We start from the raw sequence: 16415 nt of genomic DNA, 5'->3' as shown, positions 1-16415 counted from the left end.
AAAAGATTCTCTGCTCTTTGTTTTTGTTTCTTTCTTCCTCTTCTTCTTCTTCTCCTTCCCCTTCCCTGCCTTCTCCTTCTCCTTTTTCCTCCTCCTCCTCTTCTCCTCTTCCTCCTCCTTTTCTTCTTTCTAGGCAAACAGGGGCCCGCCGATAGAGCGGACAGGGCAAGTTATGTGGCTCCCGTGTGTGTGTGTTGGGAGGGAGTTAGAGAGACAGGGAGAGGATGAGTTGGGATGTGCTTCACGTCAGGGGAGGCAGAATCAGGCCGAAGGTGCAGCCACTGAGGCCACTCTTCAGAGGGAGCCTGATCTCCAGAGACCTGTAAGAGATCTATGGGGCTAACAGGAGAGTTCTGGGATGAAAAACACCTGCCCCTGATGCTGGAAGCCCCCTCTCCTGGACTCCTCCTCAAGGCATCTGGCTCAAGCCACCCATTAAGCAAACCCCAAACTTTTCCTTATTCTTTTTCATATATATATATATATATAGAGAGAGAGAGAGAGAGAGAGAGAGAATGCATGTGTGCACATAAGAGCAGGGAAGGGGGCATAGAGAGAGAGAGAGAGAAGAGAAAGAATCCTAAGCAGGCCCCACAGGGCTCGATCCCATGACTCCTGGGATCATGACCTGAGCCTAAACCAAGAGTTGGACTCTCAACCGACTGAGCCACCAGGTGTCCTTCCCTCTTGATAACATCCTGACCCCCACATTTAGGAAGGAAGCTGATACTCTTGTATTCTCTTCCTCCTTAATAAAATTTGCTTTTGGCAGGGGAGTTGGAAGGGGGTGGTAGAAAAGGTGGGGGTGGGCATGGCTCAAGCAGAGAAGACTCACTAATGTTGACGTGCAAATAACTGTGCAGGTTTAGTACAATCTCTTCAGGGAAATTTGCATTTCTGGTGGCAGAAAGAACCTGAAATTGGAGGGACTTGGGGCATCACACTGTGCAGGCAGTACCTCTCTCTCTGCCAGTCCCGTCCCTGTGATGGATATTGAAAATCTCCTTCTACAGCTTTGTTTCACCAGAAACCCCTCTTCCATGCTCTGCAGCTGGGATTCAACTATTCCATTCAACCCACATTTATTATGTCTGCCGTGTGTCAGGCTTTGTGCAAGGTACTTCCATATGCATTACTTTCATCCACACACTTTTCATTCTGCAACTGGTCATTTCAGTGGGTTCTGATAAATCTCCAAGACAAAGCCAGCAGGGTGTGGTACGCATCAGTGGTTTAAATTTAAATTTGAGCTTCGCAGCAAAGCTCTGCAAAGACTTCCAAACATGGATATATCTTTGCCTTGTACCACGGGAATAGGGGCAAGTCCTTCTCTAGTCAACCCCGAACTGTCCATGGGGCGGCTCAGTCAGTAGCTACGCTCATTATACAGGATAGTGGGCTCTTAACAGTTTTCCCCTTTTTGAGATGGTATTGGTCATGCCCCAGGAAGCCCAGTGTCAGCTGGAGTTTCACAAAAACAAAGAAACAAACACCTAAATCCCCCCTGATGCATTGTCCACTAAACAAAGCCACTACCCTCGCCCCCTCTCTGGATTTCCATGAATTGTTAGCCCTCTGCTTATTAGATCTGGCTGAGCCTCCCGCTGGATTTGGGATCCCAGACCCAAACTATTATACATCTGTGGGGCGGCTTCGCAGAAGAGAGGGCCAGTGGTGGGCACAGAAGCTGGTACACTTTTATTGCCCGGGTGGATCTGGAGCAAGGCACAGCCACAAGATGCTGGAGAAACCTCAGGTGTGCCAGGCGAGATGAGGCACGTTCCGGGTGGTAGGGCCGTAGACTCAGTGTCTTATCATCCTGCTCACACACACCAGCTGTGGCATTACGAGGGCGGGAGCCGTGGCCCATACTACACTGAGCGATCTTTGAAACCTATGCATTTCGGGGGTGAAATGATTACTTTGCACTTAATAAATATGCAGATTGGGAGCTCTGGTTTTTTTCTGTCATCTCTGTCCTTTGTGTGGGAAAGAAATTCTTAATTCAGGGAAAAGCTCCAATCCACGGGTCTTTGGGTGGCAGCTTGAAAAAGAGGACCACAGAGGACCCTTACACCTGTGAATACGCAACGAAGGGATGGAACAAGCGAAGGTAGCACCTTGATGCTGAGATAAGTCCCTCCGTGAAAGGGCATGGAGGGGGCGCAAAATTGGCTTGAGCCCCTTAAAGGGATCAAGTGTCCTCTAAGTTCCGCTTCGTGAAGACGCGTTTCGACTTGTGGCAAGCCCTGCGACCAAGGCTTATGTTTATTTTTATTTATTTTTAAGATTGTTTAAAGTCTATTTATTTATTTTGAGACACAGAGAGAGAGAGTGTGTGTGTGTGTGCATGAGTGGGGGAGGGGCAGAGAGAGAGAGGAAGAGAGAGAATCCCAAGCAGGCCCCATGTTGTCAGCACAGAGCCCGATGTGGGGCTTGATCTCACGAACTGTGAGATCATGACCTGAGCCAAAATCAAGAGTTGGGCATTCAACCAACTGAGCCACCCAGGCGCCCTCAGCTTATTTTTATTTTTTAATTAAAAAATCATTTTTCTGATGAATGCGCTCATTGTAGACACTTTGTAAGATATTCAAAATATTAAAAAGAAGGGAAAGGAGAACTCATTCACAATCTCACTACCTTAAAGAACCACTAGTGACATTTTGGTGTATTTGATTCAGTGTCCTGCTTTACCATTTAGGGTGAGTCTACAGGGAGAGCCACCTGAGTAGGGATGGGGCATATTCTGTCACCTCCCTCTGGTGATGAAGGGGTAGGCTCTGAGGCAGGGCCAGGATTCCAGCCATCCTGGTACTCTGACATGGCAGGCAGACATACATCTAGGGACAAGGGGTACTCTCGCTTGGCCCACACATGTGCACAGCCACACCTCCAGAACGTGGGGCAGGAAGACAGCTCAAAGTGTGGACTGGGAAGTCCTACATTACGGACTATAGAGAGGTACTGTGGGAAAAGGCAGAAAGGACTGTTAATAGCACAGGCCCCACAGCCAGATCAACTGGGGTCAAATCCAGGCTCTCCTGCTTACAAGTTATGGGGTCTTAGGTGAGTTGCCTCACCTCTGTGTGGCCCAATTTCCTCAACTGGAAATAGGGATAATGGAATATACCTCATAGGATGTGATTTCATAGGCTTGAATTAGGTAATACATGTAATGTAGTCAGAACAGTGCCTGTCAGATAGCTCTCAAAGGTTCAATGTTGGTTTATTTCCTGTTACACACATGAGGACACCCTTATTCCTGAAGGACAGTTTCAGGTATATTCTGCTGATACTTAAATGGAGGAAGGCAGGAGCAACTGGATTTGGAAGCAGAAGACCTTGGTTCTAGTTTGACCCAGGCATGTATGCTATTTGATTTCTGTGCACTCTGTTTCATCATCTGTGAAATGGGGGTATACATAAGGCCCTTCTCACCAGTTGTTACAAGGACTGAATTGAGGTCATAGGAATGCAAAAGTGCTTCGTGTATGGAGAAGAACCCTGGATTTAATGCAAAGGGTTTACTATCCATACCTTTATTACGTGATTCTCTGATTACAGGCAGCAGAGGGAGGAAGGAAGGAAGGAAGGAAGGAAGGAAGGAAGGAAGGGAGGAAGGAAGAGAGAGAGGAAGGAAGAGAGGGAGGGAGGGAGGAAGGAAGGAAAGGAAGGAAGGCAGGCAGGAAGGAAGGATGGAAGAAATTTTCTGGGAAAACACTTGCAGAAAATCTGAACAGGAACCTGTCATTTAGTGGGTCCAGGTGGACCAGGGATTTGCACTGCTGGTTCCTATGGTTGCCCTGGTAGTGAGAAGTTTCCTGGCAGAGTCTTGGAAGGGGGGAAAAGGGGGAGTGGAGAAAATCATTATTTTCCTTCACAGGAAGAGGCAGTTGAGTCCATTGATAGGTTCCTCCCTGATCACGTCTCAGCAGAAGTTGCTGAGGAGCCAGACGTCCTGCAGGGAAGAAGAAAGCATCACCGGGCCATGTGTCTCACCTGTGATGAAGGTGGTGGAGGTGAGGCTGCTCCGGGCAGTGTCCTGGGCCGCCTGCAGGAGCACCGTGTAGTCTGTGCTCTCAGAAAGGCCCTCCAGTCGGATCCACGTGTCCTCTGCGTCCACAATCAGCTCCTGTGGAACAAGCGAGGAAGGCAGGTGGATGGGAGTGACAGGCACATGACTGAGAGGAGCTGGGAAGGGAAGCCCAAGCCCACGGCCAGATCGGTCGGTATCGCCACGGCCACTGTGTGCTCTCCGTTCCCCAACAAAGACTGCATCGAGCCAACAGGCAGAGAGGACAGCTCCTGTGTGAGATTGAGACAGCTCCTACCGCATAGATGCACATTGGCATAAAGGTAGGCATGTGGATTATCAAATCCAGTGGTTTCCAACAGTATTAGATTCCTCAGGACCCAGGGAGGCAGAAGCCTAGGCCTCCCTACTCCATATCCAACAGACTAGCTCTGCTTACATCCATTTTGTACATTCTGCTCCTGAATATGATTTCACTTTAAAAAAAAAAAGGATTTCATTGCAAACAGAAGTCTGACAACCGGTGCTCTAGAAGTACTATTTCAACTGATCACACAACACAGAAATTTGTCATCTCTTTACTGCAAGCTATAGATGTAGCCTTTATAATGCTTATCAAGAGGCATAAAAGACTCGAATTTGGTATCCAGCTCATGTTTGCTTGGCCCTGCTAGTGAAATTTTTTTCCAAAACGATGTACTTATATGGCTTGGAAGTTTCCACTGTGCTTTGCATCATCATATTGGAAGCACCACCCAAAACCAAGTGAAGTTGTAAAGGTAGACACCCCCATTATCCGGAGCGGAAACTAAGGCTCAGAGAGGCTTCGTGTTTTGTCTCAACTTGTAAAGAGAGTAGTAGAGAAGCCAGGACTAGCACCAAAATCTCTGGCTTACAGACCCAGGCTTTTTTCTCAACAGCATGTCTGTATCCGTCATGGGAAACCCAGTTTGCTCCCTTTGGATGGCCTGATAGAAAAATCTCCCTTACAGAAAAATCTCACCTTGCGGCTTCCATCAGTGGATTTGTAGGTTAAGATGTAGTTTTCAATCTCTGCTCTGGGAGGCTGCCAGGAGATCAGGGCACTTTGTCTGGTGACTTCACTGGCCGTCAGGTTTGCAGGAGGGTCCAGGACTATAAGGAAGAGAAAACACCAGGAGTACCTTCCTCTCCAGCTCCTTTCTGTTTGATTCCAGGTATCAGGTATTTATCTGCCCACCTACGTGGTCTCTGGGCTGCTTACATGCTGACCCCAGTTCTAGCTTGGACAGGAGCAGAAAATGATCAGTCAGTGTCATGATCATTCCTGCACCTATTTCCCCCTCTAACCTGGGCCTCTGGGCCCAGGTGTGTCATCTTCCAATCTGACCTATGTCTGAAATCATGACCTAAATAAATCTGCATGTCTGTGAGTTCACTCTGGAACTTGCATCATCATCCCCACAACTATACCTTTGTCTCCTGTTCTGGCCATGATTGCACCCAGCCAGTGTCTCCCAGATATCAAACCCTTTCATATGCATCCAGTTTTTTCTGGGCCAGATCCATTTCCAATACTGGCCTCTCTTGGCCTGGTTCTACTGCTGTCAGCCAGACCCAGGATGAAAGCAGAAAATAGACATGTGCCTGCTGCCTGAGAGCTGCAGCTCACTGGCATTTGGGCAGCAGTCAACTGAGATACGAACAGCTCATAGCTGCGCTGTCCAAAGCCTCTAGACTCTAATTTAGTCCACCACATGGGGATGGATAATTTTCAGGATCTGCAAAAGCATCCAGGGATGCTGGATATATAGCCAACCATGTACTCACGGGTAGAGAAGTTGGTGCTGATGGTGCCACTGGTGAGAGGTCCACTGGTGGCATACATAGTGACAGTATAGTGGGTGCTGGGAAGCAGGCCAACGAGCTGGAATCCCTCACTGCCTCCGTCAACCAGGATGGTCTCTCCAGCAACTGAAATCACATGAACACGGGTAAGAGCTGACTAAGGTGATTCAACCTGGGAAAAGCTTATCAAATCCAAAGACATTTCATAAAGATTCAATATTGAAGGATTGTGGAAGACATCGTTTCAAGGCTATTCAGCTTAGCATTGGATTCCACACAAACATCTCCTCTCATCATGTTTTGCATCTCGATTGAGAAACATATTCCTTATTTGGAAGCCAAATTGTCTTTTCCGTGACTTCACTCAAGCCGCTGGGGTTACAAAGAAAAGCTGAAGCCTCTGTCTCCATGGCTCTTTCTCCCCCACCACAGCTTCGAATCAAGCCCTCTCTTCTAGGCTGAGAAAATTTATCCCCAACCACCATTACATGTATGTGGCAGCTCCAAATCTGTTGACTTCTTGCACCCATGGGCAGAGCTCCGCATTTATTTCTACCGTATTTTGCCTTGTCAATTGAGTTTTGGACCACTGTTTCAGTTTATTGAACTATATTTGAATTTGGATTCTATTGATCACAGTTAAAAAAAAATATCTGAGCACAGTTGACACACAATGGTGCATTATTTTCAAGTATGCAACGTAGTGATTCAACTTCAGCATACATTATGCCATGCTCAGCACAAGCATAGCTACTCTCGGTCACCATATCACAGTATCAGTGACTACCCAGATTTGTTTTATATACAAATGTGATAAGCGTGTCTTCTCTGTATTCATTCATGCTGTCAATAAAACTTCACTAGAGGGGCGCCTGGGTAGCTCAGTTGGTTAAGTGTCTGACTTTGGCTCAGGTCATGATCTCACAGTTTGTGGGTTCGAGCCCCACGTTGCGTTCTGTGCTGACAGCTCAGAGCCTTGAGCCTGCTTCGGATTCCCTCTGTCTCTCTGCCCCTCCCCACTCGCGCTCTGTCTCTCAAAAAATAAATAAATGTTAAAAACAAAAATAAAAACAACTATTCACTAGAGCAGGGCCAAGCCCTTTCTTGTGTCTTTAGAATACTCCCAGGTCACTCTCAGCATTTAAGAAAGTTTACAAAGCAATTCTCCAAACTAGGTGGGGGTTTCAAGTTCCTTGTGGTCTAAAGGCTTAGAAGGCATGCGAACAAGTTAAAATCCACACCAGCTCTTTGGAAGAACATACATAACGACTCTAACTTTTGTGATCTCTTTTGGCAAATCAGAATCTATAATACAATATAGACATTGTGGAATAGTTATAAATGTTAATACATATACTTTCAAGTACTTTTTACCGATTATTTCTTTTGCTGTCTTAAGTTATTAAAGTTTAAAAGTCTGTGAGTACCTTAAAAAAAAAAAAAAAAAAATCCTCATTTGCAACATGTTGCCAGCGGTCGCTGTTCCAGCCACCTCAAACCATGGCAGTTCTCAGAAGTCCTCATGTTCTCTCATATCTCTACAAATGCACTCAGGCTGCTCTCTTTTCTCGGAATTCCTTTTCCTATACAATCCTTCTCTAACTTTACCTGAGATCAGCTTGTTTTTTTCCCCTTCAACACCCTCACTCCCAATCAGCGATCCATCTGTTCTGTGATTGCCTGTGTCACGACAGTGCTCACATTGGGTTGTACCCAGGTATTCGTTTCATCCTCACCAGAGTGAGGTCTGCGAAGAGAACTCATGCTCTGTCTCTGAATCTTTGCAGCCTTGGTGAGTGCGTGGCTCGTGGGAGGACATCAAAGGTATTTGTTGCACGAACAGAGGTTAATTGGTATGAGGGAAGCATGTACTTTGTTTTTATTTTTTTTAACGTCTGTTTATTTTTGAGAGAGAGAGAGAGAGACAGACTGTGAGCAGGGAGGGGCAGAGAGAGGGAGACACAGAATCTGAAGCAGGCTCCAGGCTCCGAGCTGTCAGCAGAGCTGAACCGCGCGAGATTATGACCTGAGCCGAAGTTGGACACTTATCAGACTGAGCCACTCAGGCGCCCCTGGAATCATGTACTTTGTATCTGTGAGCGGGTGGGTCTATCTACCTTGGGGGAATATTGGAAGCTTTGGCAGAGGAGATAGTGCTGAAACTGACTTAAAGAATGTGTGTGTCTAAGCAGACAAGTAGGGAGGGAATTTCTTGGTAGGGGAAATGACACATGCAAATGCATGGCGGTTTGGGAAGGCATGGTGAGAGTTAAGAAACGCAGGCCCATGGCATGCAGGGAGGGGTGGCAGGAGTTGACACGGATCCCACACACACATAGCGGGGTTCTGGTGGAGCTATAGTCATGATATTCGTTCCTTGAGGAGGGTCATCCAATCAGCTACAGTTCTAACTCCAAATATGATCCATCACGTATTTTTCCTTCTAAGTGATAAGTGGGTTTTTCTTTTTTTTTCTTAAATTAATGTATATTTTTAATGTAATTATTTTTTAAACATTTAACAGAGTTCTTTTTTTTCACTCTTAACCATATTTTATTTTATTTTATTTTATTTTATTTTTCAATATATGAAATTTATTGTCAAATTGATAAGTGGGTTTTTCTAATACATTACTGAAATCCAAGTGTGTTAGCAGATTGGCCAGTCAAAAAAAAAAAAAAAAAAAAAAGGGACCTAAAGTGGTTCTGGTAAAACTTACTCTTAGTGAACCTGTACTTGTATGTTACATCCACTAATTATTTTCCCAATTTATTTAATAGTCTGTTTTGGTTTTTATTTTCCCAAGCTTTGACCATCTGTTTACTTTGCAGCTTACAAAAACTGGCTTCCTCTGTCATTTTTGAAAATCAAGACATCTGCTTATCTTTTGTCTTCTGGTATCTTTGTTCTCTGGATTCCCGGGTACAACCCACAAGAATTCTGTGATCACATGTATAATTTGGTCAGGCAAGTAATTTTCCTAGGCCTAGACACTTGAATCACTCAACACTATTTTGCTTTGGGCTTCTCTATTCAACTTCAAATAATGTAAGGTGAACAAGCATGGTAAGAAGACATTGAAACTCAAGATTTCATGCTGGATCAAACTTTTGGGCTGGATATGGGTAGACAAGACTAAAGCAACAGGAGTTTGCTAGGCCTGGATCCTTTGTCACCTGTTTCCACGTATTATCTGCTCCGTGCGTGGTGCTTTAGTGGTTTTCTCGCTCTGTAAATATCTAGAAAAGTCTGCGTTCCAGCCCATAGCATTTGGGGCCATGTCTTAGCTCAGTTCTGAGTTTTGTCTTCCAAGTGCTATTGCTCTGTTTTTTGTATTTGCCTTTGTTTATGTGCCCTCCTTGTACATTTCAGATTCGGCCCTTCTGCATTCCCATAGTTGGTACTGTTTGCAGAGTTTGGGGACATCTTGAGAGCTTGAGAGTAAAATTAAAGCAGGAAAACTTCTAATATGTTCCTCAGCTTGATAAAATGTCCTTCAAAAAACAAAAACTGTCATAATAGCCTTCAGCCCCAGTCCCCGCCCTTCCCACCTGCCTGATGCACAGGCCTGTAGACATTCACCTGCAAAGTGTGTGAGGACAATGACATAGTTCTCCACTTCACCCACTGGTGCCTTCCACTGCAGTAGGGCTTCTGTTGGAGTGATGTTGGTGGCGATCAGACCCACAGGGTTGTCCATGGCTGAAATGGAACCGGAGAATATCAGGTGAACGTAGGAGGCACTGCAGCGAACTATCTCCTGCAGCTTCACCCATCACGCACATCTGCAGCTGTGCCATACAAAATGATGAAGTGAGTGGAGACCTCTTTCCTTTCTCCCCTTCTGATCTCATCCTCTTCTCCCCTTCGTCCTTCCTCCCAAGTACCCAGTTTTGCCCTGATTGGTCTCGGGTCTTCCTTTTAATGTATTCATTAACTTCTTACATGCGGAGCACTGTCAGGTGCTATGGGGGATTCTGAGGTATGGCTGTTGTGCTTTAGACATTTAAACATAGAGGGAGAAACTCAGAACATATAGGAATTGTTATATTCCTTTAGTTAATGAGACAATTTGTTTCCCAGGCTATTTGCACTTTCACAAATACAAGGGGCATGCTTTGTGGAACGATCTCTGTTGATGAACGTCGGAAAGTATGGTGGGAGTTCCATGAAGTCAAGGAGTAGCGTCAGTGCCTGGAACTTACAAGGTACACAATACATGCTCGTGGAATGACTGAATGGGACTCAGGTTGCCTCTAAAGCCACATATGATGATTGCTTTACCACAGACTTCCTCTGTATTGAGTTCTGGGTATCCTTTTTGTGGCATAGAGTCAAGGGGATTCTTCCAGGCTAAAGGCCAGTGGTGCCTGTTGGGGGGAACAGAGTTTGCTCATCATGGGACCGTGTGCCTATTCTTATTTGCCCATGTTCTATGCATATGTTTCTTACTATGCTTCCCTTCCATAAGGTTGGGATTTATTTTAGAAATGGAGGTTATTAGAATAGTTTAAGTATCAACTCAACCCAAGTGTCATGTAATTTACTTCTGGGGACCAAGATGTGCTGTTGACCCCTAACTGCAGGTTTCTATAGCTTGCCCGTATTCCTCATTTGAAAGCAACAACTGTGAACTTTGTTTCACTTTTAATATCTCAACTGCATCCATCATCTGTGTCTTCAGCAAGTTCTTCCAATGCAACCTTATGAGAAGAGACAAAGAGGAAAAGTCTTGGGAGACTACAGTTAGCTTGATCCCTCTGAGATTAAGCGTGAGATCCTAAAGGAGTACTCATTTCTCTCAATTGCAAAATCATAGACCTTACATTAAAACAACAAGATAAGACATTTTTGTGGGTCATCTGGTTGTCGGGAGTTGCCAATAGCTCTGCTTGAACCTAAAGGAGGGTGGTTTGGGTTGGTGCCCTACTGAATATCTGCTTTACAGATACTTGCTGCTTATAACCACAAACCCAAGATGAGGTGTTTTGACCCAAGTTGCTGCTTTCTTTTACCCTAGGGGGTAGGAAGCTCTTGAAATTCATTTTCTTGTTCTCAAAGAGAAAGAGCCTACTTTCTTTACTATGAATTTCTAACACTTTCAGGAAGGTGAGAGGGGGGCTTCTTTTGACTCATTGGGCATCACTTTGGGTCAATATTTCTTGATGCTTTAATGGTCACAGATAATTTGATGGAAAGGAAATATTGGACCAAAAATATTGCTGGGTTATCTGTAGTCACAGGCCTGTGAGGAGACTAGGGAAGATGAGAATACCCTGTGGTGTCTTTTAGAAGAATAATTTCTTGAGGTTCTGAACATTCTGAAGGAACGTTTCTAGGCCATTACTTTACAGATGTTTCTGGGCCTGTGAGAGTATCTACAAAAGCAGTGAGGAATTCCAAGTTATCTTTCCCTCGTTCAGGAAATGCCATTCTCTGAGGAAATTAAGCAGCCTCAGGAAAGCCGGCTGTTCTAACGAGGCAGGTTGGATGTTTTCCCATGTGCTGTGGGAATAATAGCTTCACTGGAAGGTTAGATCTGGGGTCTGGGGACAGAAAACTTTGTCCCCTCTGGTAACTTCTACAGCAAATCTTTCCTAGTTCGGCATGGTGGGCTGACTGAGAAGGAGGAGCAGTGGAGCTGTTGCGGGAGCCCTGTTCTCAGATGCATCCAAAAGGCTCACTTTCCAAAGGAAGGCCACCACCTTTTGAGCATAAAGCAATAGTAAATGCAGCCACTTGGTGGCTTCTGGCCACAGAGGATGAAGAGTTTCAGGACCCTATGGGTTATTACTGATATAATCAACTTTTCCTTCTCTGAGGTAAAATTTACTTGACTGAGTCTTTTAAAAAATTAAATGTGAGGGACGCCTGGGGGAGCTCAGTCAGTTGGGCGTCTGACTTTGGCTCAGGTCTGATCTCACCGTTCATGAATTTGAGCCCTGCATCAGGCTCTGTGCTGACAGCTCAGAGCCTGGAGCCTGCTTCAGATTCTGTGTCTCTCTCTCTCTGACCCTCCCCCCTCCTTTCTCTCTCTCTCTCTCTCTCTCTCTCTCTCTCAAAAATAAGTAAACATTAAAAAATTTTTCTTTTAATTAGATGTGATGATTCAGATGTCTGTTCTGGAATTCACTTTCATCATGTGTCTTTAAAAGGTCACCTTTCTTACTGGAAATTCCATGAAAATTTCTGACCCAAATCAATAAGGTCTAAACTTCCAGTATTAGGAATATCAGTGGGGAGAGAAATTGCAAATTGCTTTGCATAACACAGTGAGTCAGAGGGACACCCAAGAACGGAGCCTCTGAGCCCAGGACCAGTGCCCTCTGTATTAGCCAGAACAACTCTACTGTTTGCCTCTTCTGTCTGTTGTGGGTCCTCAGCCAGCATCCTGACTTGGCTCATGACAGGGAGACATGCCTACCTGTGTGAATGAGGGTGCAGACGCGCTCACTCTCCTCTCTGCCCCGCACACTGTTGAGACTTATTTCATATTCAGTGGCTGGATACAACTTGGTGATGGTGAATTCTGTCACCGTGTTGGGCACCACTGAGCTGTCCAGCCGTCCCACTAAGGAAGAGCAGAAGCCACTGTTAAAGTTCAGCAGATGCTTCAACACAGCTCATGGTATAGTCTATCTACATAGAAGCTTCTGGCAGCACTTTGTCATGAAGCACAGACGGGTGCAAAGCTCAGCGCTTGGTGGGGAAAGAAGAGAAGTGGTTCATGGACTGGGAATATTGGAGCTTGAGGACAGCTTGTATGCTGGTCCCACCTCCTCATTTTATAGGTTCCTTGGAACAACAACAACAACAACAACAAAATGGTTTATTTAGTTTTCTAACAAGCTGGTCTTCTTAAGGCAGTCTAACAGGCATGGACTGTGAAGAGGGGTCTATGCAGCCCGGAGACAGGGTAGTCTGGAAAACTTTCCCACCGCCTTCTTGGAAGTGGGCATGCCCTCTACTTTGTTAACAATGTGGCATGCACAGCAGGAACTGGCAGGGTGAAGGTCTGTGCCAACTTTTTCTGACTCCTGACTTGGCTGGGGTGGTAGAAATAGGACCACCATCACTGTGGCTCCCTCTAAGGCTCCATCTGGCTCAGCCGAGTCTTTAGGAATCCCCCAGGCTTCTAGTCTTGGACTAGTCTCTCGGGAAAGTGCACATGACCCTGGATCTTGGCAGATTTTTTTGGGGGGTTGTTTCTCACTAGACTGCCTAGATAATGGTGACCAGTTACCATGATTTGCTCTGCTGGTTGAGGGCCTGGTTTCTGGGTGAATATAGTCCAGCCGTGTGTGAGAGGAGTTGGTGAGTTCAGGGTTTCTTTCCTGCTCCTCCTTAACCCACTCTCATTGTGAAGGAGCGCGCTACAGAGAGGGGGAGAATGCAGGCAGGGGTGATATCCTCTGGGATATGTATTTCTCCCAGAGCAGTTGTCACTCAGCACCAAATCCCATCCATTTGTGAGAAATCAAGTGACTTTATTACCTTGTGTTGGCCGATATGATACTCGGTAGTAATCAAATGATGCAACAGGAGGGCTCCAGGAGACCATAACTGAGTCCTTGGTCACATTGCTAACTGTGATGTCTTTGGGGGGATCAATTCCTACAAGGATCCGTGTGTTTGTGGGAAAAAGACAGAAAAGCACAGTGTGAGAAAGCAATTCTTATCCTTGGTTTCTTGTGGACCAAGAGCTAATAGCGTCGCAGGGACAGACAAGCCCTTTGTACTAGGGCATCCTTAAAGCCATGATTAGGCCCAAGTTTCAAATGAAAAGTCATAGGTATGGCTAAAGCCATGTTCATGGAGAATATTTTAACAACATTAGGTCGAACTGGCAAGCTCTGTGCTGTGCAGCAACTGTTAGCTGTGTCAAGGCCAACTGGAACTTTCCTTTAAGTTCATATGTTTTCTTTTGAACTGGGAGTAACATAGTCATTTTCCCTAGAGCAGCTTCTCTTAGACAAACCCAACTCTGTTTCTCTTAGTTTTTAGCAGCCACCTATGGTTCAGTTTGGAAAAACTGCCTATTGACTGTAGAGGGATTTCAGAGCACGAGTCCAGAACAAATCCACTTTCCGAAACTGTATTTCATTTGTACTGGGTACTTCATTTTTTTGACTACTGGAGGACTGCAGGGTCAAAACCAGCTGAGTGCTTAATGTACTTGTCTAGTTAGTGGGTTCTTGTCATTATATAGGAAACCACCCAAATACACATGTCCTCAGCCACATGCATACTCATATCTGGGATTACATTTGAGAATGATGAGATGAATTTGATCCAATAGTCTCACAGTGCCTGTGTTTTCCACACAACGTGCAAACCAACCCCACTCTCTGAGTACCAGGTTCCTACATGGCTGCATGCTAGTGCTCGTCCACATAATTTTGAGGAAGCATCATTTGTACGAGTGACCTTACTGAGCAGTCAAGAGATGGAGTTTCCTTTTGAAGGTTAACTCTCTTCAGGCTGGTAGTGTGAGAACCTCTGGACCAATGCATTCAAGCCCTGGCCTCCTCAAGACATTGAGTCTGTCCTACCTTCCCAATGGAAGCTTCCCATCTTATACATTTTATGCAGCCCTGGAAGAGGTGGCTCTTTCAGAACAGCTCACAGACCCTCTCTAGCCAAGTGAGGCAGGCCCCTACTTCTTGGGTGTCTCTCTTTATAAATTTCATTGACTTGTTAAAGACCTCTGTAGGAACCCCCTTCACCACCTGCTGTCGAGCCCTCCCACCTCACCTGTGGTGATGGAGCCCACAATGGGTTCAGAGGTCACTGTGCCATGGACTGCCACCAGGTTCACGATGTACTCGGTGGCTGGCTGCAGACCCATCAGGACAGTGTGCCTCTTGGTAGCTTCCAGGGAGATCTCTGTCATCTCTTCCTCTTCATCCCGAGGGCTGTAGTTCAGAATGAGTCTGTCTGCTGGAGGGGATGGGTCACTCCAGGTTATGTTTACGCTGGAGGAGGTCACGTGAGAAAAGTGCAAATGGGAGATGGGGCGGAAGCCTGCAAAGCAGAGAAGATGATGGTTCTGAAACACACACGAGGTGGTGGGACCACTGGGCTAGGAGAGCCATCTGACTGAAGGGATCTGCTTTCCTTATCAATTACGACTGTACCTTCACCTGCTGACTCAGAGCTTACAGCCCCTCACTCTCTAGTCCTGTCCATCTCCTTTCTCCAAGCGTTATACTGAAAAATGAATGCCCTCAGCAGGGTAACACCTCATAATACTTCTTCCTAATACTCACCCAGGATTTCAAATCTTTGTCCTGGGAGAAATTTAACATGATCCCATGGATCCTCTGAATGCCCACTGATTTAGCGCAGATGGGGAAAGATGAACAGAATCAATCCCTATGTTCAGGTTTTAGAAAACCAGATACAAATTTTTAGGCACGTAGGTAGCTTTGATCCTCTCTCCCCCTTACTTCCAACCATTCTGTCTTGATGTATTTGTTAATTTCTCCTCAATCTCTTCTTTCTCTACCCACATTCCTCCTTCTCTAAACAAAATGGAGGCGTTGGAAGAGTAGGCTACCTAGATGACTTTCTCATACTAAGATCCATTGATCCCTGAGCCCAGCTAGGATGTCTGCTACCCTGGTACCTGTGAAGGCATCCACGGTGGATTCGAAGCTTTGCTGCCGACCCCTCTCAGCAGTGATTGAAATGATGTACTCTGCCCCAGGCTCTAGATCTGTCAGTGTGTATGAGGTCCTGTCCTTGGGCACAGTGACTTCTGAGGCGATCCCGGAGGACGGGGTAAAGGTAATTCGGTAGTGGTCAATGGGGCCGTTGGCTTTGGTCCAGATGAGGGAGATGGAGGTTTCCGAGGAGGCTGTCACCATGAGGTCTCGGGGACTATCGAGTTCTGTGGATCAACATAAGTGGCCTATTTTACACAAGTTCCATACAAGGGCCAGTATTTATTGGAATTGGACCTCCCTGTGGATTTCTAACCTATAAACAGGCCTGCTGACCATGAGGATTAGCTTGTCATTGCTGACAATTCTGTCACCTTTTGTTAAGCACCTTCCCTTTGAAAGATGGCCAAGGGCTTGGTATATAGATGGACAATCTGCATAAAGGTATTAATAGCTCCAACACCATAGGAATACATCCACCTCTGGGACATACCTCTGGGACAAAGCTGGCTGTTGATTATCAAGCTTTCCATATTCATTTTCTTCCAGCCTTTGTCATCAATCCAACCAGGGTAAACTAGGAGCCACCATCAAGTAGGGATATGACATTCCTGGCAATAGTAGCTACCCCTGTTCCTGAGGCCATTGTGACTGATCTGGCCATGGGTGTACAGGTAATTAGGTTTGATAACTCCTGGGGACCTGTGTCCTTGTGGTTCTCTTAGAGAGGTTGTCTATGTTGGAACGAGCCTTGGAGCAGGGATTGGCTCAAAATCCCCACCCCATGGCAGCTGCCTGTACCTAAAGTTCCAGAGTGATTTAGAAATTTACCCAGAATTTGGAAGCAAATATGCCAGATGCTGAGTGGCAAGGGTCTCAAGTGGAAT

At 45.8% G+C, this 16415-nt stretch overlaps 1 protein-coding gene across 1 annotated transcript in view; it reads right to left on the bottom strand.

The window, feature by feature from the left end:
* TNR (tenascin R) overlaps positions 1-16415 on the bottom strand; it is a 413085-nt gene that overhangs the window by 33383 nt on the left and 363287 nt on the right. Inside the window, exons 11-18 of the mRNA XM_019425567.2 lie at positions 15492-15755; positions 14618-14887; positions 13358-13477; positions 12288-12434; positions 9446-9565; positions 5846-5989; positions 5040-5170; positions 4003-4135 (exon numbers count right to left, since the gene is read on the bottom strand). Of these exons, the coding sequence (XP_019281112.2) occupies positions 4003-4135; positions 5040-5170; positions 5846-5989; positions 9446-9565; positions 12288-12434; positions 13358-13477; positions 14618-14887; positions 15492-15755 (1329 nt within the window). The remainder of the gene's footprint in view (positions 1-4002; positions 4136-5039; positions 5171-5845; positions 5990-9445; positions 9566-12287; positions 12435-13357; positions 13478-14617; positions 14888-15491; positions 15756-16415) is intronic.

The sequence above is a fragment of the Panthera pardus genome, unplaced genomic scaffold (genome assembly GCF_024362965.1).
Source record: "Panthera pardus isolate Hobbes unplaced genomic scaffold, ASM2436296v1 HiC_scaffold_21, whole genome shotgun sequence".
Taxonomy (NCBI): Eukaryota; Metazoa; Chordata; class Mammalia; order Carnivora; family Felidae; genus Panthera; species Panthera pardus.
This window is presented reverse-complemented; position numbering and strand designations above follow the sequence as displayed.